At 38.7% G+C, this 26,017-nt stretch overlaps 1 protein-coding gene and 1 non-coding gene across 2 annotated transcripts in view; one reads left to right on the plus strand and one right to left on the minus strand.

Annotated features, from left to right (window-relative positions):
* ZNF569 (zinc finger protein 569) overlaps nucleotides 1-26,017 on the minus strand; it is a 60,711-nt gene that overhangs the window by 30,999 nt on the left and 3,695 nt on the right. The window contains exon 3 of the mRNA XM_029211969.1: nucleotides 835-892. Coding sequence (XP_029067802.1) covers nucleotides 835-892 — 58 coding nt within the window. The remainder of the gene's footprint in view (nucleotides 1-834; nucleotides 893-26,017) is intronic.
* LOC114890098 lies at nucleotides 22,456-22,562 on the plus strand. Its single transcript, XR_003792235.1, has one exon. It is a non-coding gene; the product is annotated as a U6 spliceosomal RNA (small nuclear RNA).

Raw genomic sequence — 26,017 nt, forward strand, 5'->3', positions numbered from 1 at the left:
GGGTAACCACTATTTTCTATCACTGAGATTAGTTTTCTAACTTCATATATATGGAATCACATAGAATGTATTCTCATTTCTGACTTCTCTTATGACACATGTTTGTGAGATTATCTATGTTGTTATAAGTAGCAGTAATCTGCTTTGGGGAGTGTGTGTGTGTGTTTATGTGTATAGTGTCCAACTGCATGAAATACTATAATTTATTCCATTTTCTGTTGATGTTGATTTGCGTTCTTTCCAATGCTGGGCTATTTTGACATATATTCTTTGCCTTATCCTCGATCAAAACAGACCATCAGTGGGGAGTTCCCTGGTAGTCTAGTGGTTAGGATTCGGCACTTTCACTGCCATGGCCCGGATTTAACCCCTGGTTGGGGAACTGAGATTCTGCAAGCCGTGTGGCATGGTCAAGACTTTAAAATTATTTAAAAAAAAAAAAAAAAAAAGACCACTAGAAAAGCTGGGTTTACCAACTATGGGAAGTCTCGCTACAATGTATTCATTGACCTAGGTGCCAATGAAAAACTTACTTCTGCTAATAAATGTTCATTTTTATCCTTATGGACAAGGCAAAGTATGTAATGAATTTCTGCCCTTGTTTACCTATTATAATGAAATTCAAAATTGAAGCCCAACTTTAATCTCTCTGAATGAAAGCATTTCTGCAAATCATATTTTAACTCTTTCCTGGTCTTAATCTTCCAACTCTGTTTCCTCTGAAAATATGTTTTATCTGTATAGGATTTTCCAATTTAGTGTATGGATTACTGCAATTCCCTTAAACTGCACTGTAAAATAAGGCAGGGAACAAATATACTACTTAAAATTTACCTGCAACTCAGTCATTTCCTTTTCTTTCTGGGAGTGGACTGGGCCTGAGAAGGCAGAGCTGGAGAAGAGAATAAAAGCCATTAAACAAGGTTTGTTTTGCAGTTTCAGAAATCTGCACCCACAAGGTAGATTAAAGGTCACTCTATAGCAAAATGATACTTGGAGCCATCAGAAAGGCCAAGAATATACATTCCCCAGGTATAAAGATGACTACTACATCATGTGGAGCTTATGCATATGGTGAACAGGAATAGGAGTACATGTGTAGGAGATGCCCCATGAATTTATCAGTAGCTCTGTATCAGAGAATAAACAGTTCACGTGGAGCAGAAAGATATATAGCTTCATGAAAGCACATCACCAAGAAAATTATGAAACTGACAACACACCTAAGGTATTTTAATGCATTGAGGCTTTTAAAAGAAATATTTTAACTACAAACTAAATGGGAATTTAACTAAAATGGTGACGATTTTATATTTTGAGAAAAGAGTCAGGAGAAGTTTGTGTGTGTGAGTGATGTGTATCAGAGGTACTGGTGGTGGTAAGAACGTTTAATTCTTATTTTCCATAGTATAAAAAATCTAAATCTGAAAAGTGTCAAATAATAGCAGGATAAACATATGATTTGGAAAAATGGAGTAAACAAAAGAAGGCACAGTTATGAGTTGAAAGTGATTCTTTCTGGGGACAGGAATTAGAGATGGGGAGAAAAAAGGAACAGGGTATAGTTTTTCTTATTCTTATTACAAGTCTAGTAGCACTATTTGATTTTTTTAAAAACAACATATTATTTTGCCCAGATACAAACTGAATCATAAAACAATGTACTATGTACAATTAATAATATTATGTATTATGTAATATTCATAATATAATGTACATGCTTATAAGTATGGGGTAAATAATGCATGATTATAAGTATAATGTAGTATGTACTATCAACAGGTTAATGCAGGGGTCCCCACATCCCCGGCGGTCTGTGGCCTGTTAGGAACCGGGCCACACAGCAGGAGGTGAGTAGCGCCAGAGCAAGGCACTCCCCATTGCTAGCATCACCGCCTGAACCATCGCTCGCTGGCATTACGGCCTCAATCATGCCCCCCACCACAGTGGAAAACCTGTCTTCCAGGAAACTGGTCCCTGGTGCCAAAAAGGTTGGGAACCTCTGGGTTAACATACACTCTTATAAGCATGGGGTAATTAATTAATGCACGGTTATACATATAATGTATTATGTGTGGCAGCGGTTCCCAACCTTTCTGGCACCAAGGACCGGTTCTGTGGAAGAAAATTTTTCCACGGATGGTGGCGGGGGGGATGGTTCAGGCGGTAATGCGAGCAATGAGGAGTGGTAGATGAAGCTTTGCTTGCTTGCCCACCGCTCACCTCCTGCTGTGCGGCCTGGTTCCTAACAGGCCACAGACCAGTACCGGTCCGCAGCCCGGGGGTTGGGGACCCCTGATTTATGATATAATATATATGCAATTCCAGGACACCGAAATCAAACAACTCTCATATCAACACAATGAGGTCTATATTATGGACAATGCTCAGAAATTTGTGGATCAAATCATAGTTTTATACCCATTTTAGTACCACTAAAATACTTTGAAAAATGATCCGCATCAATATTATAAATTCATTAAGAAGCTAAACAGCATTAACCTTTTAAGTTAAAGACTGGGAGTTAGGGGGACTTCCCTGGTGGCACAGTGGTTAATTATCCGCCTGCCAATGAAGGGGACATGGGTTCGATCCCTGGTCTGGGAAGATCCCACATGCTGCGGAGCAACTAAGCCCCTGCGCCACAAGTATGGAAGCCCGCACACCTAGAGCCCGTGCTCCTCAACAAGAGAAGCCACCACAATGAGAAGCCTGTGCACCACAACAAAAAGTAGCCCCCACTTGCCTCAACTAGAGAAAGCCTCGAGCAACAACAAAGACCCAATGCAGCCAATAAATAAATAAATAAAAATACCTTAAGAAAAAAAAAAAAAGACTGGGAGTTAAAACTCCCCTTAATGATATGCTACAACTGGATATAGCAACATGATTTATTATTATTCTATCAATAATTCTACTCCTATTTATTATATTCCAACTAAAAATTTCAAAATATATTATTCAAACCCAGAGTTGAGGTCTACCAAAATACAAAAACAACCTACCCCTTGAGAAACAAAATGAACGAAAATCTATTTGCCTCTTTCATCATCCCAACAATAATAGGACTTCCTATCATTATCTTAATTATCATATTCCCGAGCATTTTACTCCCAACACCTAATCAACTAATCAATAATCATATAATTTCTATTCAACAATGACTAGTTCAGCTAACACTGAAACAAATAATAGTTATTCACAATCACAAAGGACACACCTGAGCACTAATACTAATATCACTCATCTTATTTATTGGATCAACAAATCTATTAGGGGGCTTCCCTGGTGGCGCAGTGGTTGAGAGTCCGCCTGCCGATGCAGGGGACGCGGGTTCGTGCCCCGGTCAGGGAAGATCCCACATGCCGTGGAGCGGCTGGGCCCGTGAGACATGGCCACTGAGCCTGCGCGTCCGGAGCCTGTGCTCCGCAACGGGAGAGGCCACAACAGCGAGCGGCCCGTACCGCAAAAGAAAACAAACAAACAAAAAAACAAATCTATTAGGACTATTACCACATTCCTTTACACCTACTACACAACTCAATAAATCTAGGAATAGCAATTCCCCTAAGGGCAAGAACTGTAATTACAGGCTTCTGTCATAAAACAAAAGCATCCTTAGCTCATTTTCTACCACAAGGAGCACCAGTTCCTCTTATTCCTATACTAGTAATCATCGAAAGTATTAACTTATTTATACTCAACCAATAGCTTTAGCGGTACAATCAACAGCTGACATCACAGCAGCACATCTATTATTCATTTAATTGGAGGAGTGACTCTAGCATTGCTGAATATTAGCACCACCACAGCCCTCATTACATTTATTATCCTTGTATTACTTACTGTCCTCGAAATCGCCATTGCCATAATTCAAACTTATGCGTTTACCTTACTAGTAAGTCTTTATCTACATGACAATACACAATGACCCACCAAACCTATGCATATCACATAGTAAATCCCAGTCCCTGACCCCTTATAGGAGCTCTCTCAGCCCTTCTAATAATATCAGGCCTAATTACATGATTTCACTTCAATTCAACATTATTATCACTAGGCCTTAATAACGTATTAATGATGATGAGACATCATCCGAGAAATCATTTCCCAAGGCCATTATACATCAATTGTTCAAAAAGGACTTCGATATGGAATAATCTTATTATTTCAGAAGTCCTCTTTTTTACTGGCTTTTTTTGAGCCTTCTGTCACTCAAGCCTTACCCCTACACCTGAACTAGGTGGATGCTGACCACCAACAGGCATCCGTCCCCTAAATCCATTAGAAGTAACACTTCTTAATACCTCTGTATTAAGGGTATCCATTACCTGAGCCCACCACAGCCTCATAGAAGGAAACTGCAAACACATACTCTAAGCTCTTATTACAATTGCCCTAGGCTTTCATATTACAAGTCTACAGGCCTTAGAATACTATGAAACATCCTTTACAATTTCAAATGGATCAACTTTCTTCATAGCTACAGTATTCCACAGACTACATGTAATTATGGCTCTACTTTCCTTATCATTTGCTTCTTACATCAATTAAAATATCACTTCTCATCTAACCATCATTTTGGCTTCGAAGCTGCTGCCTGATATTGACATTTTGTAGATGTAGTATGACTATTCCTTTACATATTCATTTATTGATGAGGATCTTATTCTTTTAGTATTAAACAGTACAGTTGACTTCCAATCAATTAGTTTCAGTATAATCCCAAAAAGAATAATAAATCTAATACTGACATTAATTACAAACATAGCACTAGCCTAACTAATTGTATTAATTGCATTCTGACTTCCCCAATTAAATATTTACACAGAAAAAAACAAGTTCTTATGAATGTGGGTTTGACCCTATAGGACCAATACATGTACCATTTTCCATAAAATTTTTCTTAGTAGCCATTACATTCCTTCTTTTTGACTTAGAAATTGCTCTCCTTTTACCCTTACCCTGAGCATCTCAGACAAATAATCTGAAAACAACACTCATTATAGCTTTATTCCTAATTTTATTACAAGCAACAGCCTAGCCTAACCAAAAAGGACTAGAATGAACTGAATAGGTAGTCAGTTTAAACTAAATTATTTTGACTTGTTAGATTATGATTAAGTTCATTACCAAGTGCCTTTAGTTTATATAAATATTATTATAGCATTCACAGTATCTCTTGTAGGATTATTAATATATCGATCTCACCTAATATCTTCACTATTATGCCTATAAGGCATAATACTATCACTATACATTATAGCAACCCTGATCATTCTAAATACACATTCTACCCTAGCCAGCATAATGCCAATTGTTCTGCTAGTATTCACAGCTTTCAAAGCCGCACTCGGACTGTCCTTACTAGTAAGAGTATCAAACATATACGGCACTGATTATGTACAAAATCTTAATCTCCTCCAATGTTAAAAATTATCATTCCTACAATTATACTAGCACCACTAACATGACTATCAAAGAACAGCATAATCTGAATTAATATCACAGTCCACAGCTTATTAATTAGTCTCATGAGTCTTTTCTTCTTAATCAATTTAATGACAATAGCCTCAACTTTTCACTAATTTTTTTCCAACTCCTTATCAGCACCATTATTAATTTTAACATGATTCTTCCCATTGATACTAATAGCCAGCCAAGTTCACCTATTCAATCATTAACTCAAAAAGTTATATATTACCATGCTAATTATATTACAAATATTCCTAATTATAACACTCACTGCCATAGAATTAATCTTATTTTATATTTTATTTGAAGCAACACTAGTCCCGACACTTATCATTACCCGGTGGGGTAATCAAACTGAACGACTTAATGCAAGAGTTTATTTCTTATTTTATACACTAATAGGATCGGTTCCACTCTTAGTAGCACTAGTAGATATTCAAAATATCAAAGGCTCACTAAATTTTCTAATACTTCAATATTGAACACAAGCAATATCCATCTCCTTATCCAACATTTTCATATGACTAGCCTGTATAATAGGCTTTATAGTAAAATACCCCTTACAGCCTTCACCTTTGATTACCTAAAGCATATGTAGACGCCCCCATTGCAGGATCCACAGTCCCTGCAGCCATACTACTAAAACTCGGAGGCTATGGTATACTATGAATTACAACAATACTAAACCCATTAACAGATTTCATAGCATACCCTTTTCTCATATTCTCCTTATGAGGAATAATCATAACGAGTTCAATTTGTTTACACCAAACAGACTTAAAGTCACTTATCACATATTATTCTGTCAGTCACATAGCACTTGTTTTCGTAGCCATTCTTATCCAAACACCTTGAAGTTATATAGGAGCCACCGCTCTAATAATTGCCCACGGCCTCACATCATTCATATCATTCTGCCTCACAAATTCAAATTACTAACAAATTTACAGCCGAATAATAATTCTAGCCAGAGGTCTACAAACATTCCTCCCATTAATAGCAACAGTGATGACTACTAGCAAGCCTAACAAACCTAGCTCTACCCCCAACTATTAAGCTAATTGGAGAACTATTTGTAGTAGTATCATCCTTCTCATGATCAAATGTCACCATTATCCTAATAGGAATTACTATAGTAATTACTACCTTATACTCTCTATATATGTTAATCATAGCACAACAAGGCAAATATACAAACTCTATCAATAATATTAAGCCATCATCCATATGAGAAAATGGTCTCAGAACTCTTCACATTTTACCTCTCTTACTCCTATCGTTAAGTCCCAAAATCATTTTATGGCCCTTGTACTGTAAACATAGTTTTAAAAAACACTAGATTGTGAATCTAGTAACGGAAGACTAAACCTTCTTGTTTACCAAAAAAGTATGCAAGAACTGCTAATTCATGCCTCCATATCTAGTAGTATGGCTTTTTCAAGCTTTTAAAGGATAGTATTGATCCATTGGTGTTAGGAACCAAAAAGTTGGTGCAACTCAAAACAGAAGTAATAAACTTATTTACCTCTTTCACACTAGTTATACTAACAATACCAATCATAATAACAAATACCAACATCTACAAAAGTAACATATATTGATCCTATGTAAAAACCACTATTTCATATGCTTTTAGCACCAGCTTAATTCCAACAATAATATTCATTCACACAGGACAAGAAAGAATTATCTCAAGCTGACATTGAATTACTATCCAAACCCTTAAATTATCACTTAGCTTCAAACAGACTCTTTCTCAATAATATCTGTGCCAGTAGCATTATCTGTCACGTGACCTATTATAGAATTTTCAGTCTGATATATGCACTCAGATCCTAACATCAATCGATTCTTTAAATACTCCTTTTTCTTATCACAATACTAATTCTTATCACTGCTAACAATCTTTTCCAGCTTTTCATTGGATCAGAAGGAGTTGGAATTATATCTTTTCTACTTATCGGGTGACAACATGGATGAGCAGAGTCAAATACAGCCGCTCTCCAACCAGTTTTATATAATTGCATTGGAGATATTGGATTTATTATTATCAGTAGCATGATTCCCATTTAACTTAAATGCATGAGACCTACAATAAATATTTATACTTAACCTAAATCACCCAAACCTGCCTCTAACAGGACTTGTATTGGCCACAACTGAAAAATCCGCCCAATTTGGCATCACAAATGACTTCCCCCAGCAATAGAAGGCCCTACCCCCATCTCAGCCCTACTCCACTCAAGAATAGTTGTAGCAGGTATTTTTTTTATAGTTGTTTTCTTTTTTTTTTGGCTGTGTTGGGTCTTCGTTTCTGTGCGAGGGCTTTCTCTAGTTGTGGCAGGCGGTGGCCACTCTTCATCGCGGTGCACGGGCCTCTCACTATCGTGGCCTCTCTTGTTGCGGAACACAGGCTCCAGACGCGCAGGCTCAGTAGTTATGGCTCACGGGCCTAGCTGCTCCGCGGCATGTGGGATCTTCCCAGACCAGGGCTTGAACCCGTGTCCCCTATATTAGCAGGCAGATTCTCAACCACTGTGCCACCAGGTACTTTTCTACTTATCCGCTTTTACCCTTTAACAGAGAATAAATTTACCCAAACAATAATATTATGTATCGGAGCAATTACCACATTATTTACAGCAGTATGCACTCTTACCCAAAATGACATTTAAAAATTGTTGCCATCTCTACTTCATGCCAATTAGGCCTTATAATAGTAACAATCAGTATTAACCAGCCTTACCTAGCATTTCTCCATATTTGCACACATGCCTTTTTCAAGGCCATACTATTTACATGCTCTAGATCCATTATTCATAGCCTAAATGATGAGCAAGACATTCAGTAGACAGGTTTATTTAAAGCAATACCTTTTACCACAACAGCCCTCATTATTGAAGTCTCGCACTGACAGGAATATACTTCCTCACAGGATTCTACTCTAAAGACCTAATCATCAAAATCGCTAACATGTCATATGCCAATACCTGAGCCCTACTAATAACTCTCGTCACCACATCCCTTACAATTGTCTATATCACTCACATTATTCTCTTGCACTATTAGGACAAACTTTTCCACTTTAATTCTAATTAATGAAAACAACCCACTCCTAATCAATTCTATTAAATGTTTACTAACTGGAAGTATTTTTGCTGGATTTCTTATCTCCAACAATATTCCCCCAACAACAATTCCACAAATAACTATACCTTATTATTTGAAACTAACTGCCCTTGCTGTAACCATCTGGCACTGAAATCAGCCTCACCACACAAAACTTAAAATTTAAGTACCCTTCAAATTTCTTCAAATTTTCCAACCCCCTAGGGTATTTCTCCATTATTATACACAACTTCCCACCATACTTAAATTTATGAGCAAGCCAAAAATCACATCAGCCTTCCTAGATTTAATCTGACTAGAAAGTATCTACCCAAAACTACTTCCCTTATTCAAATAAAAATTTCTATGCTAGTATCAGACCAAAAAGGCCTAATCAAACTATATTTTCTTTCATTCCTCATTACCCTCACCCTAAGCATAATTCCGTTCAATTACCATGAGTAACCTCTATAATAACCACAACACCAATAAGCAATGATCAACGGGTAACAATTACTAATCAAGTACCAGAGCTATACAATGTCGCAATTCCTATAGCCTCTTCACTAAAAAAAACCCAGAATCACCCGTATCATAAATTACCCAATCCCCTAGTCCATTAAACTTAAATACAATCTCCACTTCTTCATCCTTTAAAACAGGGGTCCGCAACCCCCGGGCCATGGACTGGTACTGGTCCACGGCCTGTTAGGGACAGGGCAGCACGGCAGGAGGTGAGTAGTAAGCAAGCGAGGGAAACTTCATCTGCTCCTCCCCATCGCTCGCATTACAACCTGAACCATCCCCCACCCCCACCCCCACCCAACCATTTTTTCATAGAAGAAAAAATGTCTTCTATGAAACTGGTACCTGGTGCCAAAAAGGTTGGGGACCGCTGCTTTAAAACATAGAAGACTATTGAAAATTCTATCAACCCTGAAAGAAATATACCTAGAATGGTCTTACTAGAAACTCAAACTTCAGGATACTGCTCAGTAGCCATAGCTGTCATATAACCAAATACTACCAACATTCCCCCTAAATAAATCAAAAATGCTATTAGACCCCAAAACGAACCACCAAAATTCAACACAATCCCACAACCAAAACCATCACCTACAATCAACCCAAGTCCACCATAAATAGGTTTTTTAAAAAATTTATTTATTTTATTTATTTTTGGCTGTTTTGGGTCTTTGTTGCTGTGCACGGGCTTTCTCTAGTTGTGGCGAGCGGGGGCTACTCTTCGTTGCAGTGTGCAGGCTTTCCATTGCGGTGGCTTCTCTTGTTGAGGAGCATGGGCTCTAGGCACGCAGGCTTCAGTAGTTGTGGCTCACAGGCTCTACAGTGCAGGCTCAGTAGTTGTGGTGCACAGGCTTAGTTGATCCACGGCATGTGGGATCTTCCCAGACCAGTGCTCAAACCCACATCCCCTGAATTGGCAGGCGGATTCTTAACCACTGAGCCACCAGGGAAGCCCTAGGTGAAGGTTTTGAAGAAAAACCCACAAGACTAATTACAAAAATAGTACTTAAAATAAATACAATGTATGTTATCATTATTCTTACATGGAATCTAACCATAGCCAATGACATGAAAAATCACTGTATTTCAACCATAAGAATACTTAATAACCAACATCTGAAAATTATCCATTAACAAAAATTAACAATGCATTTATCAATCTCCCAGCTCCATCAAACATTTCATCATGATGAAATTTTGGTTCCCTACTGGGCATTTATTTTTGTTTTTTTCTGGGGTATTTTTGGCCCCGCCACAAAAAGATCCCCGCCCTGGCTTGCAGGGATCTTAGTTCACTAACCAGGGATTGAACCTGGGCCCTCAGCAGTGAGAGCACAGAGTCCTAACCACTGGACCACCAGGGAACTCCCTCGTTCTACAAATCTTGACAGGCTTATTCTAGCAATACATTATACATCAGATACAATAACCACTTTTTAATCAGTAACACATATACGAGATGTAAACTATGGATGAACTATCCGAAATCTACATGCAAATGGAGCCTCCATCTTTTTTATTTGCCTATTTATTCATGTAGGACAAGGATTATACTATGGATCCTACACCTTTTTAAAATATTTACTTATTTTATTTTCTTCCTTTTTAATTTTTTTGGCTGCATCGGGTCTTAGTTGCGGCACACGGGATCTTCATTGAGGCATGCAGGATCTTTTGTTATGGCGCGTGGGCTCTTCGTTGTAGTGCTTAGGCTTCTCTCTAGTTGTGGTGTGTGGGTTTTCTCTCTCTAGTTGGGACGTGTGGGCTCCAGGGCGCATGGGCTCTGTAGTTGTGGCCCCCGGGTGAGCACGTGGGCTCTGTAGTTTGTGGCACGTGGGCTCTCTCATTGAAGCACGTGAGCTCAGTAGTTATGGCAAAAGAGCTTAGTTACCCCATGGCATGTGGGATCTTAGTTCCCCGACCAGGGATCGAACCCATGTCCCCTGCATTGGAAGGTGGGTTCTTTACCACTGGACCACCAGGGGAGTCCCAAATCCTATACCTTTTCAGAAACATGGAACATTGGAATCATCTTATTATTTACAGTCATAGCTACAGCATTCATGGGCTATGTCTTACCTTGAGGACAAATATTCTGAGGAGCAACAGTTAATACTGTTCTCCTCTCAGCAATCCCATGTATCCGCACAAGCCTCGTCAAATGAATCTGAGGTGGCTTTTCAGTAGATAAAGCAACTCTTACACGATTCTTCGCCTTCCATTTTATCCTCCCATTTATAATTGCAGCACTAGCAGCTGTCTACTTACTATTCCTCTACAAGACAGGCTCCAATAATCCTACAGGAATCTCATCTGATATAGACAAAATTACATTTCACCCCTACTGTACAATCAAAGACATCCTAGGTGCCTTGTTACTAATTTTAATACTAATAATATTAGTGCTATTTTCACCCAACCTACTAGGAGACCCAGACAACTACACTCCAGCAAACCCTCTCAACACACCGCCTCATATCAAGCCAGGGTGATATTTTCTATTTGCACATGTAATTCTACAATAAATTCCTAATAAACTAGAAGGAGTATTAGCCCTAATCTTTTCAATCTTAATTCTAGCATTTATCCCAATTCTTCACACATCCAAACAACGAAGCATAACATTTCCACCTCTCAGCCAGTGCCTATTTTGAGTACTAGAAGCAGACCTATTAACACTAACATGAAGTGGAGGACAACCCACAGAACACCCCTTCATTATGGTATTTGTCTTTCTGTTTCTGACTTAGTTCACTTCACATGCTAATCTCTAAGTCCACCCATGTTGCTGCATTTCCATTTATTTTTATTTTCTTTCATCATGTTTTTTTTTCATTTTCAGCATACAGTGCCTGTACATACTTTGAGAGATTTATTAAGTATTGTATTTTGGGGGTGCTAATAAAATGGCATTTAAAATTTTACTTCAGCAGCAACATGGATGCAACTAGAGATTATCATACTAAGTGAAGTCAGAAAAAGAAAGACAAATACCATATGATATCACTTATATGTGGAATGTAAAATATGATACAAGTGAACCTATCTATGAAACAGAAACAGTCTCACAGACATAGATAACAGACTTGTGGTAGCCAAGCAGGAGGGGCAGGGGGAGAGATGGAGTGGGAGGTTGGGGTTAGCAGATGTAATCTATTATATACAGAAAGGATAAACAACAACGTCCTACTATATATATAACACAGGGAACTATATTCAATAGCCTATGATAAACCATAGTGGAAAAGAATATTAAAAATGTACATATGGGCCTCCCTGGTGGCGCAGTGGTTGAGAGTCCGCCTGCCGATGCAGGGCATACAGGTTCGTGCCCCGGTCCGGGAGGATCCCACATGCCGCGGAGCGGCTGGGCCCGTGAGCCATGGCTGCTGAGCCTGCGCGTCCGGAGCCTGTGCTCCGCAATGGAAGAGGCCACAACAGTGAGAGGCCCACGTACCAGAAAAATAAATAAATAAATAAATAAAGACAGGGTAAGAGGGGTGGAGTTGTTTGATCAGCTTGTGCACCTTCTTCTGATTCGTTGGTGGTGAGGTAATCAGGAGTCAATATCATCAATCTGGTTCCAACCCACCTGGGGTCAACTCGCTCATGGTCAAGCAGCAGTTAACTTTTTCCACCTGATGGGGGTTTCACTATCTGCCAAAGAACTCAAGGATGGCTCAGAGTATTAACTACAGACCTTATGGAGGAACTAAAGATCTTTAACTTTGTTTAATGGCTAAGCTATTATTGTTTCAAATTGCTTGACTGCTTTCCTTTGTTTCTGAATTTTCTCACTTCTCTGATTAAATTTGCTCTTTGGAACACCCCCCCCAAAAAATCTGCATCTACCTTCAAATAATATGACACTGCTTCACTTGTAGTATAAAGACCACAACAACATATTCCAAATTCCTCCCATCCTTTGTGCTACATTCGTCATATATTTCACTTTTACCTATGCCATAAACATACAATATTTACTTTAGATGATCACGTATCTTTTAGAGCAATTACATATAAGAAAGGAAATGAATTTTATTTGAATTTCACTGATTCCAGTTCCAATGCTCTTCATTTCTTTGTGCAAATCCAAGTTTGATTGATATCATATTCCTTCTGCATCTCCTGTAGAGGTCTATTGGCAGTTTTTTTAAATAAATAAAAATTTATTTATTTATTTATTTATGGCTGTGTTGGGTCTCATTGCTGCACACGGGCTTTCTCTACTTGCAGTGAGCAGGGGCTACTCTTCATTGCAGTGCTCGGACTTCTCATTGCAGTGGCTTCCCTTGTTGTGGAGCACAGGTTCTAGGCATGCAGGCTTCAGTAGTTGTGGCACGTGAGCTCAGTAGTTGTGGCTTGTGGGCTGTAGAGTGCAGGTTCAGTAGCTGTGGTGCACAGGTTTAGTTGCTCCACAGCATGTGGGATCTTCCTGGACCAGGGCTCGAACCCGTGTCCCCTGCATTGACAGGTGGATTCTTAACCACTGCATCACGAGGGAAGCCTGCAATGAGTTTTTGATTGTCTGAAAAAGTATTTTATTTATTTATTTTTGGCTGCATTGGGTCTTCATTGCTGCGTGTGGGCTTTCTCTCGTTGTGGTGTGCAGGCTTCTCATTGCAGTGGCTTCTCTTATTGAGGAGCACAGCCTCTAGGTGCACTGGCTTCAGTAGTTGTGGCTCATGGGGCTCAGTAGTTGTGGCTAGTGGGCTTCAGTAGTTGTGGCTCGCAGGCTCTAGAGCACAGGCTCAGTAGTTGTGGTGCATGGGTTTAGTTACCCTGCACGGGCTTAGTTGCTCCACAGCATGTGGTATCTTCCCAGACCAGGGATTGAACCCATGTCCCCTGCATTGGCAGGTGGATCCTTAACCACTGCGCCACCAGGGAAGTCCCTGAAAAAGTATTTATTTTTCATTTTTGAAGCATATTTTTGCATGGTATAGAATCCTGTATTGATAGCTTTTTTCTTTCAGTACTTTAAAAATATGTCTCCATTGTCTTCTTGCTTGCATGATATCTGATGAGAAGTCTGCTGTATGTGATTCTTATCCTTGTCCCTCAGTACGTAAAGTTTCTATTTTCTTGAAGTTGCCTTCAAGATTTTCTTCCTTATCTTTCTTTTTCAGAAGTTTAAATATGATAATACCCAGGGGCATTCTTGGTGGTCTAGTGGTTAAGACTTTGTGCTCCCAATGTAGGGGGCCCAGGTTCGATCCCTGGTCAGGGAACTAGATCCCACCTGCCACAACTAACAGCCTGCATGCTGCAACTAAAAGATCCTGCATGCCGCAACTAAAGATCCTGCGTGCTGCGATGAAGATCCCACATGTGGCAATGAAGATCCCTCATACCACAACTAAGACCCAGAGCAGCCAAATAAATAAATAAATAAGTATATTTTTTAAAAATATGATATGTCCAAAAGTGTTTTTCATTTTTATTTGTATTTATCCTGCTTGGTGATCTCTGAGTCTACTGGTTTGGTGTCATTAACTTTGAAAAAGTCTCAGCCATTATTTCTTCAAATATTTTTTCTTCATTCTCTCTCTTAACTGGGATTCCAATTAAGCATATATGAGACATTTTATACTGTCCCATACCTCTTGGATGCTCTATTCTGGCTTTTTTCACCCACTCTTTTTCTCACTGTGTTTCAGTATAGGTAATTTCTATTACTCTAAATTGAAATGCACAGATTCTTTCTTCAGCTGTGTCCAATCTACTAATGAGTCTATCATAAACGTTATTCACCTCTGCTGTGATTCTGATTTCTAGCATTTCTATTCAACTTTTTCTTATAGTTTCCATCTCTCTGCTGTAATTACACATGTGATCCATTACATATTAGTCATAATTATTCTAAATTCCTATTGGGTTGCTCCAATATCTACGTCATATCTGAGTCTGGTTCTGATGATTGCTTTGGCTCTTTGAAGTGTTATTTCTTGCCTTTTCACATACCTTATAATTTTTTGGAAAGCTGGACACCTTGGGTAGTACAGCAAATATAAAGTTAAGTATTTCTTATGCTTACAGATTAGCATGCCTTTCTTTCTGCTAGGTTTTTTTGTTTTTTGTTTTTTGGTTTTTTTTCCAGTATGTGGGCCTCTCACTGTTGTGGCCTCTCCCGTTGTGGAGCACAGGCTCCAGACGCGCAGGCTCAGCGGCCATGGCTCATGGGCTCAGCCGCTCCGCGGCATGTGGGATCTTCCCAGACCGGGGCACGAACCCGTGTCCCCTGCATCAGCAGGCGGACTCTCAACCACTGTGCCACCAGGGAAGCCCTCTGCTAGGTTTTTAACACGGGGGTTTGAGTCAGCAGATGGGTGGGGTTTAGGTTTTTCATTGCTGTGGTTACCTTCATTGTACCACAGGCTTCAAATTCCTCTAAAGATACCTGTGTTTAAGGTATGGGTTGGTTTGCCAGGCATGTTTACTCAATATATGTTTCTCCCTTGGCAATGAGTATTCCGTCTGTGCTGTTCCCCACAGAGAATCTCTCTTGCAGGTCTCCCAGCTATGTTCCACTATTATTTTTATTTGATGCTTGTTATCCTCATGGGGGGTTGGGCAGTAGGGGTTGGTAGAGAAAAGCAGTCTCTTATATTCTCACTAAGCCTAAGTCTTAGGCAGGCCCCATGTCCCTCAGTCTTGGTTATGTATGTGGCTTTCATGAATGCTCTTGCCTCTCCTCCAGCTGTGTGCTAGGTCTAGCACATATTCCTTCCCCACTCCCAGAGGTAGTGTTTTTTTTTCAGTTCACTTTCTTAAACTGCTGTAAGTTTCCACCTGTGCCCTAAGGTAACAGTTTTTGTTGCTTTTTATTATACAAACTAAAGTTTTTATTCTGCAGCAAAGATGGGTCTGTGCTGTTGTTCCCTTTCCCAAAGCAGCACCACAAGGAAAGATATCACAGGGTTCTCCTCCATTTTCACAGTGCGTGTCTGGTGGGATTTCTGGAGGAAAAGCCTAACAGAGATTGAAAACTCCCAAATTTGCAACTCCCTCAGTGGCTTTATACTCTTGCTGGTCCACATTCAACCTTTGACAAGTTGTTAAAAAATTTTAACTGTATCTTCTTACTGGCTTATATGGTGTCTGGCAGTATCCACCCCATATGAGTGAAGGCTCAAGTCTTATACTCTTGCTGGCCCACATTAAACCTTTGATAATTTGTTTAAAAAATTTAACTGTATCTTCTTACTGGCTTATATGGTATCTGGCAGTATCCACCCCATGTGAGTGAAGGCTCAAGTCCTGTTTCTCCCAGAAGGCATCTGTTTTTCCTCAGATTTCAGGTTAGTTGGTTGCCCTGTGACCTCAGTTCTTTGATGAGTTCAAAAAAAGTTGTTAATCTGCAGTTCGTCCAGTTTTTTCCTTGTTTTAAGGGTGGAGGCAGAGCTCTTTCCATCTATGTCCCTGAGCAGAAACCCAAAGTCCCTCCACTACAATAAACTTTTAAGAATTGCCCCACTTGGAAGGTACACAGCAAAAGTCCCTCAGCTTATTCTGGCATGGGGCCCCAAAATACCTCCCACATGAAGTTAGGATTAAGATGGTATCTTAATGTTAAGTAAATTTGCTATGTTGGAGTTGCTGCAGCGAAGTGTTACAGGCAAAGCAGTAGCAATTGGCAAGGCGTCAGGGAAAAAAGAATAAATTTGGAGGAATTCAAAGTGGACTGACTGGAGAAATACTTTAAAAACAAATTCTCATATTAGATGTTCTATTCATACCAAATGTTATTTTTCTTGTCCCTTTGTGAAGAACTTACTTGAGGTATATCCATTTGTTCAGTTTCTGAACTACTATCCATACTTCCCTCCTGAAATGAGCTCGGATACAGTTAAAAAACATTAACAACTTGGGCATCCGTATCATCATCATCGTCATTATCATCATTTCGGCCTGCTTGAATCCAAATTTTGCCAAAAACTCTAGAATCATTGAGAGCCCCACCCCTGGCTGCATTTCCCAAAGCAATTCTCTAGATAGTTTGAGCTAACTTACATACTGGGGAAATGGCTCCATCGTGGATGAGTATTTTCTTTCCACCACCACCCCAAATTTTCCCTAGTCTTCTCTTTCCCTAGTCTTCCCATGTGTCCCTGGATTCCAGGTCCTAACATCCACTTGGCAACATATGTTTAAATCACATGGGAGGGGGGCACAAGTTATGGTTATGCGCCTTTTAAAAGAAACACAGTGCACTCACTCCCTTAAAAGCTACTGCATATCATTTCTCCCTACAAAGAAACCATTCCCTGATTGCTGATCAGCTGCATCTTTCACTTGACCAATGCCTTCTCATCCTTAAGTCAAATTAAGGACTACTTTATCCAGGGAATTCCCTGGCAGTCCAGTGGTTAGGACTTGGCACCCTCACTGCTGTGGGCCCAGGTTCGATCCCTGGTTGGGGAATTAAGATCCTGCAAGCCATGCAACATGGCAAAAAACAAACAAACAAAAAAACTACTTTATCCCTTGATCAGGATATCCCTCTATTGGATATATCTTACTCCTACATCCCATGAGCTTGCCCAACATTGGCATTTATCATTCTGCCACAGCATTTGCTGATTTGTCTCTCTCCCTAGGACTGTGAATCACTTATGGCAGGGACTACTTATATGGCTTCTTCATGGCCTAGCACAGTAATTTACATTTCAAAGGGCACAGTAAAAGTTTGTGCAGTGCATTTAAAATAACTATGACTAATATGTTCAGGGCTCTAATGAACAAATTAGGAAAATAGACAGATAATGTAAGGGGAGAAATAAACACTATAAGAAAGAATCAAAAGGAATGCTAGCAATCAAAAATATATCAACAGAGGTGACCTAAATGGGAAGGAAATCCAAAAAAAGAGGGATTATATGTATACATATAGCTGATTCACTCTGCTGTACAGCAGAAACTAACACAACATTGTAAAGCAACTATACTCCAATAAAAATTAATTTAAAAAATACACTAACAGAAATGAAGGCATTCAGGAAGAGGTAAAATTGTCATTGTATGTAGATGACATGATACTCTATATAGAAAACCCTAAAGACTCCACACAAAAAACTATTAGAACTCATAAATGAATTCAGCAAGGTAGCAGGATACAAGAGTAATATACAGAAATGTGTTGCATTTCTTTACACTAACAAAGAAATATCAGAAAGGGAAGGTAAAAAAAAAAAATCCCATTTAAAATCACATCCAAAAAACAAACCACCTAGTAATGAACCTAACCAAGGAGGTAAAAGATTTATATGCTGAGAACTATAAAACATTGATAAAGGAAACTGAAGAGGATTCAAGGAAATGGAAAGATAGCACATGTTCTTGGATTGGAAGAATTAACATAGTTTAAATGGCCATAGTACCCAAAGCAATCTACAGATTTAATGTGTTCTCTATCAAATTACCCAAGACATTTTTCACAGAACTAGAACAAATAATCATAAAATTTACATGGAACCACAAAAAAACCAGAATTGCCAAAGCAATCCTGAGGAAAAAGAACAAAGCAGGAGGCATAACCCTCCCAGACTTCAGACAATATTACAAAGCTACAGTAATCAAAACAGCATGGTACTGGCACAAAAACAGACAAACAAATCAGTGGAACAGAATAAAGAGCCCAGAAATAAACCCACACACCTACAGTCAATTAATCTTTGACAAAGGAGGCAAGAATATACAATGAAGACAAGACGGTCTCTTCAGCAAGTGGTGCTGGGAAAGGTGGACAGCCACATGTAATCAATGAAGCTAGAACACTCCCTTACACCATGTACAAAAATAAACCCAAACTGGCTTAAAGACTTAAATATGACATGACACCATAAAACTCCTAGAAGAGAACATAGGCAAAACATTCTCTGACATAAATCACAGCAATGTTTTCTTAGGTCAGTCTCCCAAGGCAATAGAAATAAAAGCAAAAATAAACAAGTGGGACCTAATCAAACTTATAAGCTTTTGCACAGCAAAGGAAACTATCAACAAAATAAAAATCCCACAGACTGGGAGAAAATATTTGCAAATGAAGCAACTGACAAGGGGTTAATCTCCAAAATATACAAACATCTCATGCAACTCTTTGTCAAAAACACAAACAACCTAATCAGAAAATGGGCAGAAGATCTAAATAGACATTTCTCCAAAGAAGACATACAGATGGCCAAAAAGCACATGAAAAGATGCTCAACATCACTAATTATTAGAGAAATGCAAATCAAAACTACAATGAGGTATCACCTCACACCAGTCAGAATGGCCATCATCAAAAAATCTACAAACAATAAATGCTGGAGAGGGTGTGGAGAAAAGGGAACCCTCTTGCACTGTTGGTGGGAATGTAAATTAATACAGCCACTATGGAGAACAGTATGGAGGTTCCTTAAAAAACTAAAAATAGAACTACCATACGACCCAGCAATCCCACTACTGGGCATATACCCTGAGAAAACCATAATTCAAAAACAGACATGTACCACAATGTTCACTGCAGCAGTATTTACAATCGCCAGGACATGGAAGCAACCTAAGTGCCCATCAACAGATGAGTGGATAAAGAAGATGTGGCACATATATACAATGGAATATTATTCAGCCATAAAAGAAAGGAAATTGAGTTCTTTGTAGTGAGGTGGATGGGCCTAGAGTCTATCATACAGAGTGAAGTAAGTCAGAAAGAGAAAAACAAATACTGTATGCTAACACATATATATGGAATCTAAAAAAAAAAAAAAGGTTCTGAAGAACCTAGGGGCAGGACAGGAATAAAGATGCAAATGTAGAGAATGGACTTGAGGATGTGGGGAGGGGGAAGGGTAAGCTGGGATGAAGTGAGAGAGTGGCATGGACATATATACACTACCAAATGTAAAATAGCTAGTTACTGGGAAGCAGCCGCATAGCACAGGGAGATCAGCTCGGTGCTTTGTGACCACCTAGAGGGGTGGGATAGGGAGGGTGGGAGGGAGATGCAAGAGGGAGGAGATATGGGGATATATGTATATGTATAGCTGATTCACTTCGTTATAAAGCAGAAACTAACACACCATTGTAAAGCAATTATACTCCAATAAAGATGTTAAAAAAAAGAACTCAACCATGTTAAAAAAAAAAAAACTAAAAGTAGAGTTGCCATATTACCCAGCAATCCCACTTATGGGCATATATCCAGAAAAGACAAAAACTCTAATTCAAAAAGGTACAGGCACCCCATTGTTCATAGTGGCACACTATTTACAATACCCAAGACATGGAAGCAACCTAAATGTCCATCGGCAGATGAATGGATAAAGAAGATGTGGTGTACATATATATAATATATATATACACAATGGAATATTATTCAGTCATAAAAAAAGAATGAAATAATGCCATTTGCAAAAACATGGATGGACCTAGAGACTATCATACTAAGTGAAGTCAGACAAAGACAAATATTATATATCACATGTGGAATCTAAAAAATAGTACAAATGAATCTATATACAAAACAGAAAACAGACTCACAGACATAGAAAACAAACTTATGGTTACTAAAGGGGAGAGGAAGCAAGGGAGGAATAAATTGAGAGTATGGGATGAACAGGTGCATATAAAATAAACAACAAGGATTTACTGCATAGCACAGGGGACTATATTCAATATCTTGTAATAAACTATAATGTAAAGTATCAAAAAAAGAATATATATATAACCAAATCACTCTGCTGTACACTTGAAACTAACATAATATGGTAAATCAACTATACTTCAACAACAATAAATAAATAAAAGTCCAAAATTTTCCAAAAAATATTTATATGGGAAAAAAGAAGAGGAACCAAGACTGTCTGAAGAAATATCTGATTTTAGGGCTGGAGCGGGAAAACTACAAGATGAGCCTAGAACATCTTGTGCCAGAAATTAAGGAAGTGCTCAAAAACTGATAGGACCATGTTAAAAAGATGTGAAACTGGCTCAAAGAAGCTCCCATTGGCCAAATTAGGGGCAATTTGAGCATGAAAATAAATATTTACAGTAATAAATTATAACCTACTAAATAAAACAGAATCCATGAGCTCAACGTGATATAAATCAGTAGGGAGAAAGGAAAGCTCTTCCTTTCCACTATAATGCCAACCAATAAATGTAAAAGGAATAATATAAACATAAAACCACTTATCAACTGGAGAGTGGTTCAGACTGAAGTTGTCAATGGAGGCTAAGAATGGGTAAAGTTTCGATGAGGAACAGGATTTTAGCACCATATTGGAACATTTTCCAACAGTTACAAGGAAAAATAGAACTTTACAGTGAAGACATCAACATGACTAGATGATCAAGGTTAACATCACCAGTGATGGGACAGAATGACATAATGAGAAAATCAAAGTTTGTCAGGAATACATGCCTGAGTCTAGGCATGAAGAAACATCCAATGGAATCAAGTTGAGTGCCAGCCTACAGAATATAAGTCCTGTATTCTTTTAAACTCTCAAGGACATGATAGACAGAATGACTGAGGAACTGTTCCAGGTTGCAGGAGGCCAAAGAGACATGACAACCAAATGTAAGGTATGAAGGAATCCTGTACCTGAAAACTAAAAAAGACATTTTGGGAGGACTTCCCTGGTGGCGCAGTGGTTAAGACCCCATGCTCCCAATGCAGGGGGCCCAGGTTCAATCCCTGGTCAGGGAACTAGATCCCACATGCATGCCGCAACTAAGAGTTCGCATGCCACAACTAAGAAGCCCGCATGCTGCAACTAAGAAGACGGCAAACCACAACTATGGAGCCTGCCAGCTGCAACTAAAAAGCCCACCAGCCACAACAAGACCCGGCACAACCAAATAAAAATAAATAAATATATATGTTTTTTAAAGTATGAAGAAAAAGACATTTTGGGGACAATTAGCAAATTTGAACAGGTTCTCTAAATGGCAATGTTGTATCATTGGTTGACTTCCTGACTTATTGGGAGGTCTCTGTTTAGGGAAATACACACTGGAGTATTTAGGGGATGAAGGATCAGGTCTGAAGCTTGTAGTCACATGGTTCAGAAAAAGACTCATTGTGTGTGTGTGTGTGTATGTGTGTGTGAAAGAAAGAGAGAGATATTAAAAGTTGGTGAGTCTGGGTGAAGGCAATAAGGGAGTTTTTTTTTAATGTACTTGCAAATTTTCTGTGAGTTTGAAATTACTCTGAGATCATTTTTTTTTAATTAAAATTGCTTAGTGCTGATGGAACTCTAAAAAAAAAAAATGAGTGCCTTCAATGGACTCATCAGTAGACTCAACATGACTGAGGAAAAAAATCAATGAACTTGAAGACAGGTCAACAGAAACCTCCCAGTGCTCACTTCAGCAGCATATATACTAAAATTGGAATGATATAGAGATGAATAGCATGGCCTCTGCACAAGGATGACATGCAAATTTGTGAAGCGTTTGATATTTTTTAAAATGATGGGGGGGGCAGGGATAGAAATGTAAAGCTTTAGAATGCATTCAAACTTTGATTATTATCAACTTAAATTAGACCATTATAAATATAAGTGGGTTTATGTCAGTCTCATTGTAACCATTAACCAAAAATTTGCAGTAGATAACAAAAGATAGTGAGAAATGAATCTAAGCATACCAATAAAGACAGCCATCAAACCACAAAGAAAGAGCAAAGAAAGGAACAGAGGAACTACAAAACAGCCAAAAACCAATTAACAAAATGGCAATAAATACATACCTATCAATAATTACTTTAAGTGTAAATGGATTAAATTCTCTGATCAAAAGACACAGAATGGGTTCGTGCCCTGTTCCAGGAGGATCCCACGTGCCGCGGAGCAGCTGGGCCCATGAGCCATGGCCGCTGAGCCTGCGCATCCGGAGCCTGTGCTCTGCAACAGGAGAGGCCACAACAGTGAGAGGCCTGTGTACCACACACACAAAAAAAGAAAAGCTTTCAAAAAGACACAGAATGGATGAATGGATTAAAAAAAACAAGACCCATCAATATGCTACCTATGAGAGATTCACTTCAGTTGTAAGAACACACACAGACTAAAGGGTCCATCTTTTTGCATGATGATATTCCATGCAAATGGAAACCAAAAGAAAGTTGGGATAGCTATACTTATATCAGACAAAACAGACTTTAAAACAAAGACTGCCATAAGAGACAAAGAAGGGCATTACATAATGATAAAGGGGTCAATCCAACAAGAGGATAAACATTTGTAAATATATATGCACACAACATAAGAGCACCTAAATATATGAAGCAAATATTAACAGGTCTAAAGGGAGAAATAGGCAGCAATACAATAAGACAATGGATAAATCATTCTGACAAAAAATCAATAAGGAAACATTGACCTTAAACAACACATTAGATCAGATAGACTAAATAGATATATACAGAAATTCCATCCAAAAGCACCTGAATACACCTTCTTCTCAGGTGCACATGGAACATTCTCTAGGATATGATAGGCTACAAAACAAGTCTTGACAAATTTAAGAAGACTTAAATAATATCCAGCATCTTTCCCAACCACATGGTATGAAACGAAATCAATTACCAGAAGAAAACTGGAAAATTCAGAAATACGTAGCAACTAAACAACATGCTACTGAATAACCAATGGGAACAAAGAAATCAAAAGCAAAATCAAAAATATCTTGAGACAAATGAAAATGGAAGTACAATACACCAGAATTTAAGGGATGCAACAAAAACTGCTCTAAGAAGGAAGTTCATAGCAACAAATGCCTATTTCAAAAACCAAGAAAAATGTCAAATAAACAATCTAACTTTAAACCTCAAGGAACTAGAAAAGAAGAATAAAAGAAGCCCAAACTTAGTAGAAGGAAGGAAGTAACAAGAATCAGGGCAGAAAAAAATGAAATAGAGACTAAAAAGACAAGAGAAAAGATCAATGAAACCAAGAACTGATGCTGTGACAAGATAAACAAAATGGACAAACCTTTAGCTAGACTCACCAAGTAAAAACAGAGAAGACTCAAACAAAATCAGAAACAAAAGAGGAGATGTTACAACTGATACCACAGAAATACAATACAAAAGATAAGAGACTATTACAAACAATTATATGCCAAAAAATTGGACAACCTAGAAGAAATGGATACATTCCTAGAAACATACAACCATCCAAGACTGAATTATGAAGAAATAAAAAAATCTGAACAGACCGATTACTAGTAAGGAGGTTGAATCAGTAATTTAAAACCTCCCAGCAAACAAAAATCCAGAACCAGATGGCTGTACTGGTGAATTCTACCAAACATTCAAAGAAAAATTAATACGAATCCTTCTAAAAATCTCCCAAAAATAGAAGAGGAGAAAACACTTCCAAATTCATTTCACAAGGCCAGCATTACCCTGATACCAAAACCAGACAAGTATACCACAAGAAAAGACAATCACAGGCCAATATTCCAGATGAACACAGATGAAAAGTCCTCAACAAAATATTAGCAAACATGAACTCAACATACATTAAGAATCAAACACCTCAGGGCTTCCCTGGTGGCACAGTGGTTAAGAATCCGCCTGCCAGTGCAGGGGACACAGGTTCAATCCCTGGTCTGGGAAGATCCCACATGCTGCGGAGCAACTAAGCCCATGCACCACAACTACTGAGCCTGCACTCTAGAGCCCACAAGCCACAACTACTGAAGCCCACATGCCTAGAGCCCACACTCCGCAACAGGAGAAGCCACTGCAATGAGAAGCCTGTGCACCACGATGAAGAGTAGCCTCCACTTGCCACAACTAGAGAAAGCCCATGTGCAACAATGAAGACCCAATGCAGCCAAAAATAAAACAAACAAAATAAATTTATTTTAAAAAAATTTTTAAAAAAGAATCAAACGCCTCAATAAAGTGGGATATATTCTAGGGATGCAAGGATGGCTCAATAACCACAAATCAACAAATGTGATACACCACATTACCAAAATGAATGATAAAAATCCATATGATCATTTCAATAGATGAAGGAAAAGTATTTGACAAGATTCAACATCCATTTTTGATAAAAACTCTCAACAGGGCTTCCCGTGTGGCGCAGTGGTCGGGAGTCTGCCTGCTGATGCAGGGGACACGGTTTTGTGCCCCGGTCCAGAAGGATCCCACATGCCACGGAGCAGCTGGGCCCGTGAGCCATGGCCACTGGGCCTGTGCGTCTGGAGCCTGTGCTCCACAACGGCAGAGGCCACAACAGTGAGAGGCCCGCGTACAGCAAAAAAAAAAAAAAAAACTCTCAACAAAGTGGGTATAGAGGAAATGTATCTCACATAATAAATGATATATATGACAAGCTCAGAACTAACACCATAGTTAATGGTGTGAAGCTAAGAGCTTTTCCTCTAAGACCAGGAACAAGACAGGATGCCCATTCTCACTATTTTTGTTCAACATAGTACTGGAAATCCTAGCCAGAGCAATTAGGCAAGAAAAAGAAATAAAAGGCATCCAAATGGAAAGGAAGAAGTGAAACTTTCATTATTTGCAGATGACATGATATTATACATACAAAACCCTAAAGACTGCCAAATAACTGTTAGAACTTATAAATGAATTCAGTAATGTTGCAGGATACAAAATTAATATACAGAAATTGCTGCATTTCTATGCACTAATAATGAACTATCAGAAAGAAAAGTTAAGAAAATAATTCCATTCACAATTGCATCAAAAAGAATAAAATACCTAGGAATAAGCTCAACCAAGCAGGTGAAAGACTATACAATGAAAACTATAGGACACTGATGAAAGAAATTGAAAAAGACACAAATAAATGGAAAGAAATTCCGTGTTCATGGATTGGAAGAATTGATATTGCTAAAATGTTCATACTACCCAAAGCAATGTATAGATTCAATGCAATTT

This window comes from Monodon monoceros, unplaced genomic scaffold (genome assembly GCF_005190385.1).
Source record: "Monodon monoceros isolate NGI ecotype Baffin Bay Population unplaced genomic scaffold, NGI_Narwhal_1 Super_Scaffold_10, whole genome shotgun sequence".
NCBI lineage: Eukaryota > Metazoa > Chordata > Mammalia > Artiodactyla > Monodontidae > Monodon > Monodon monoceros.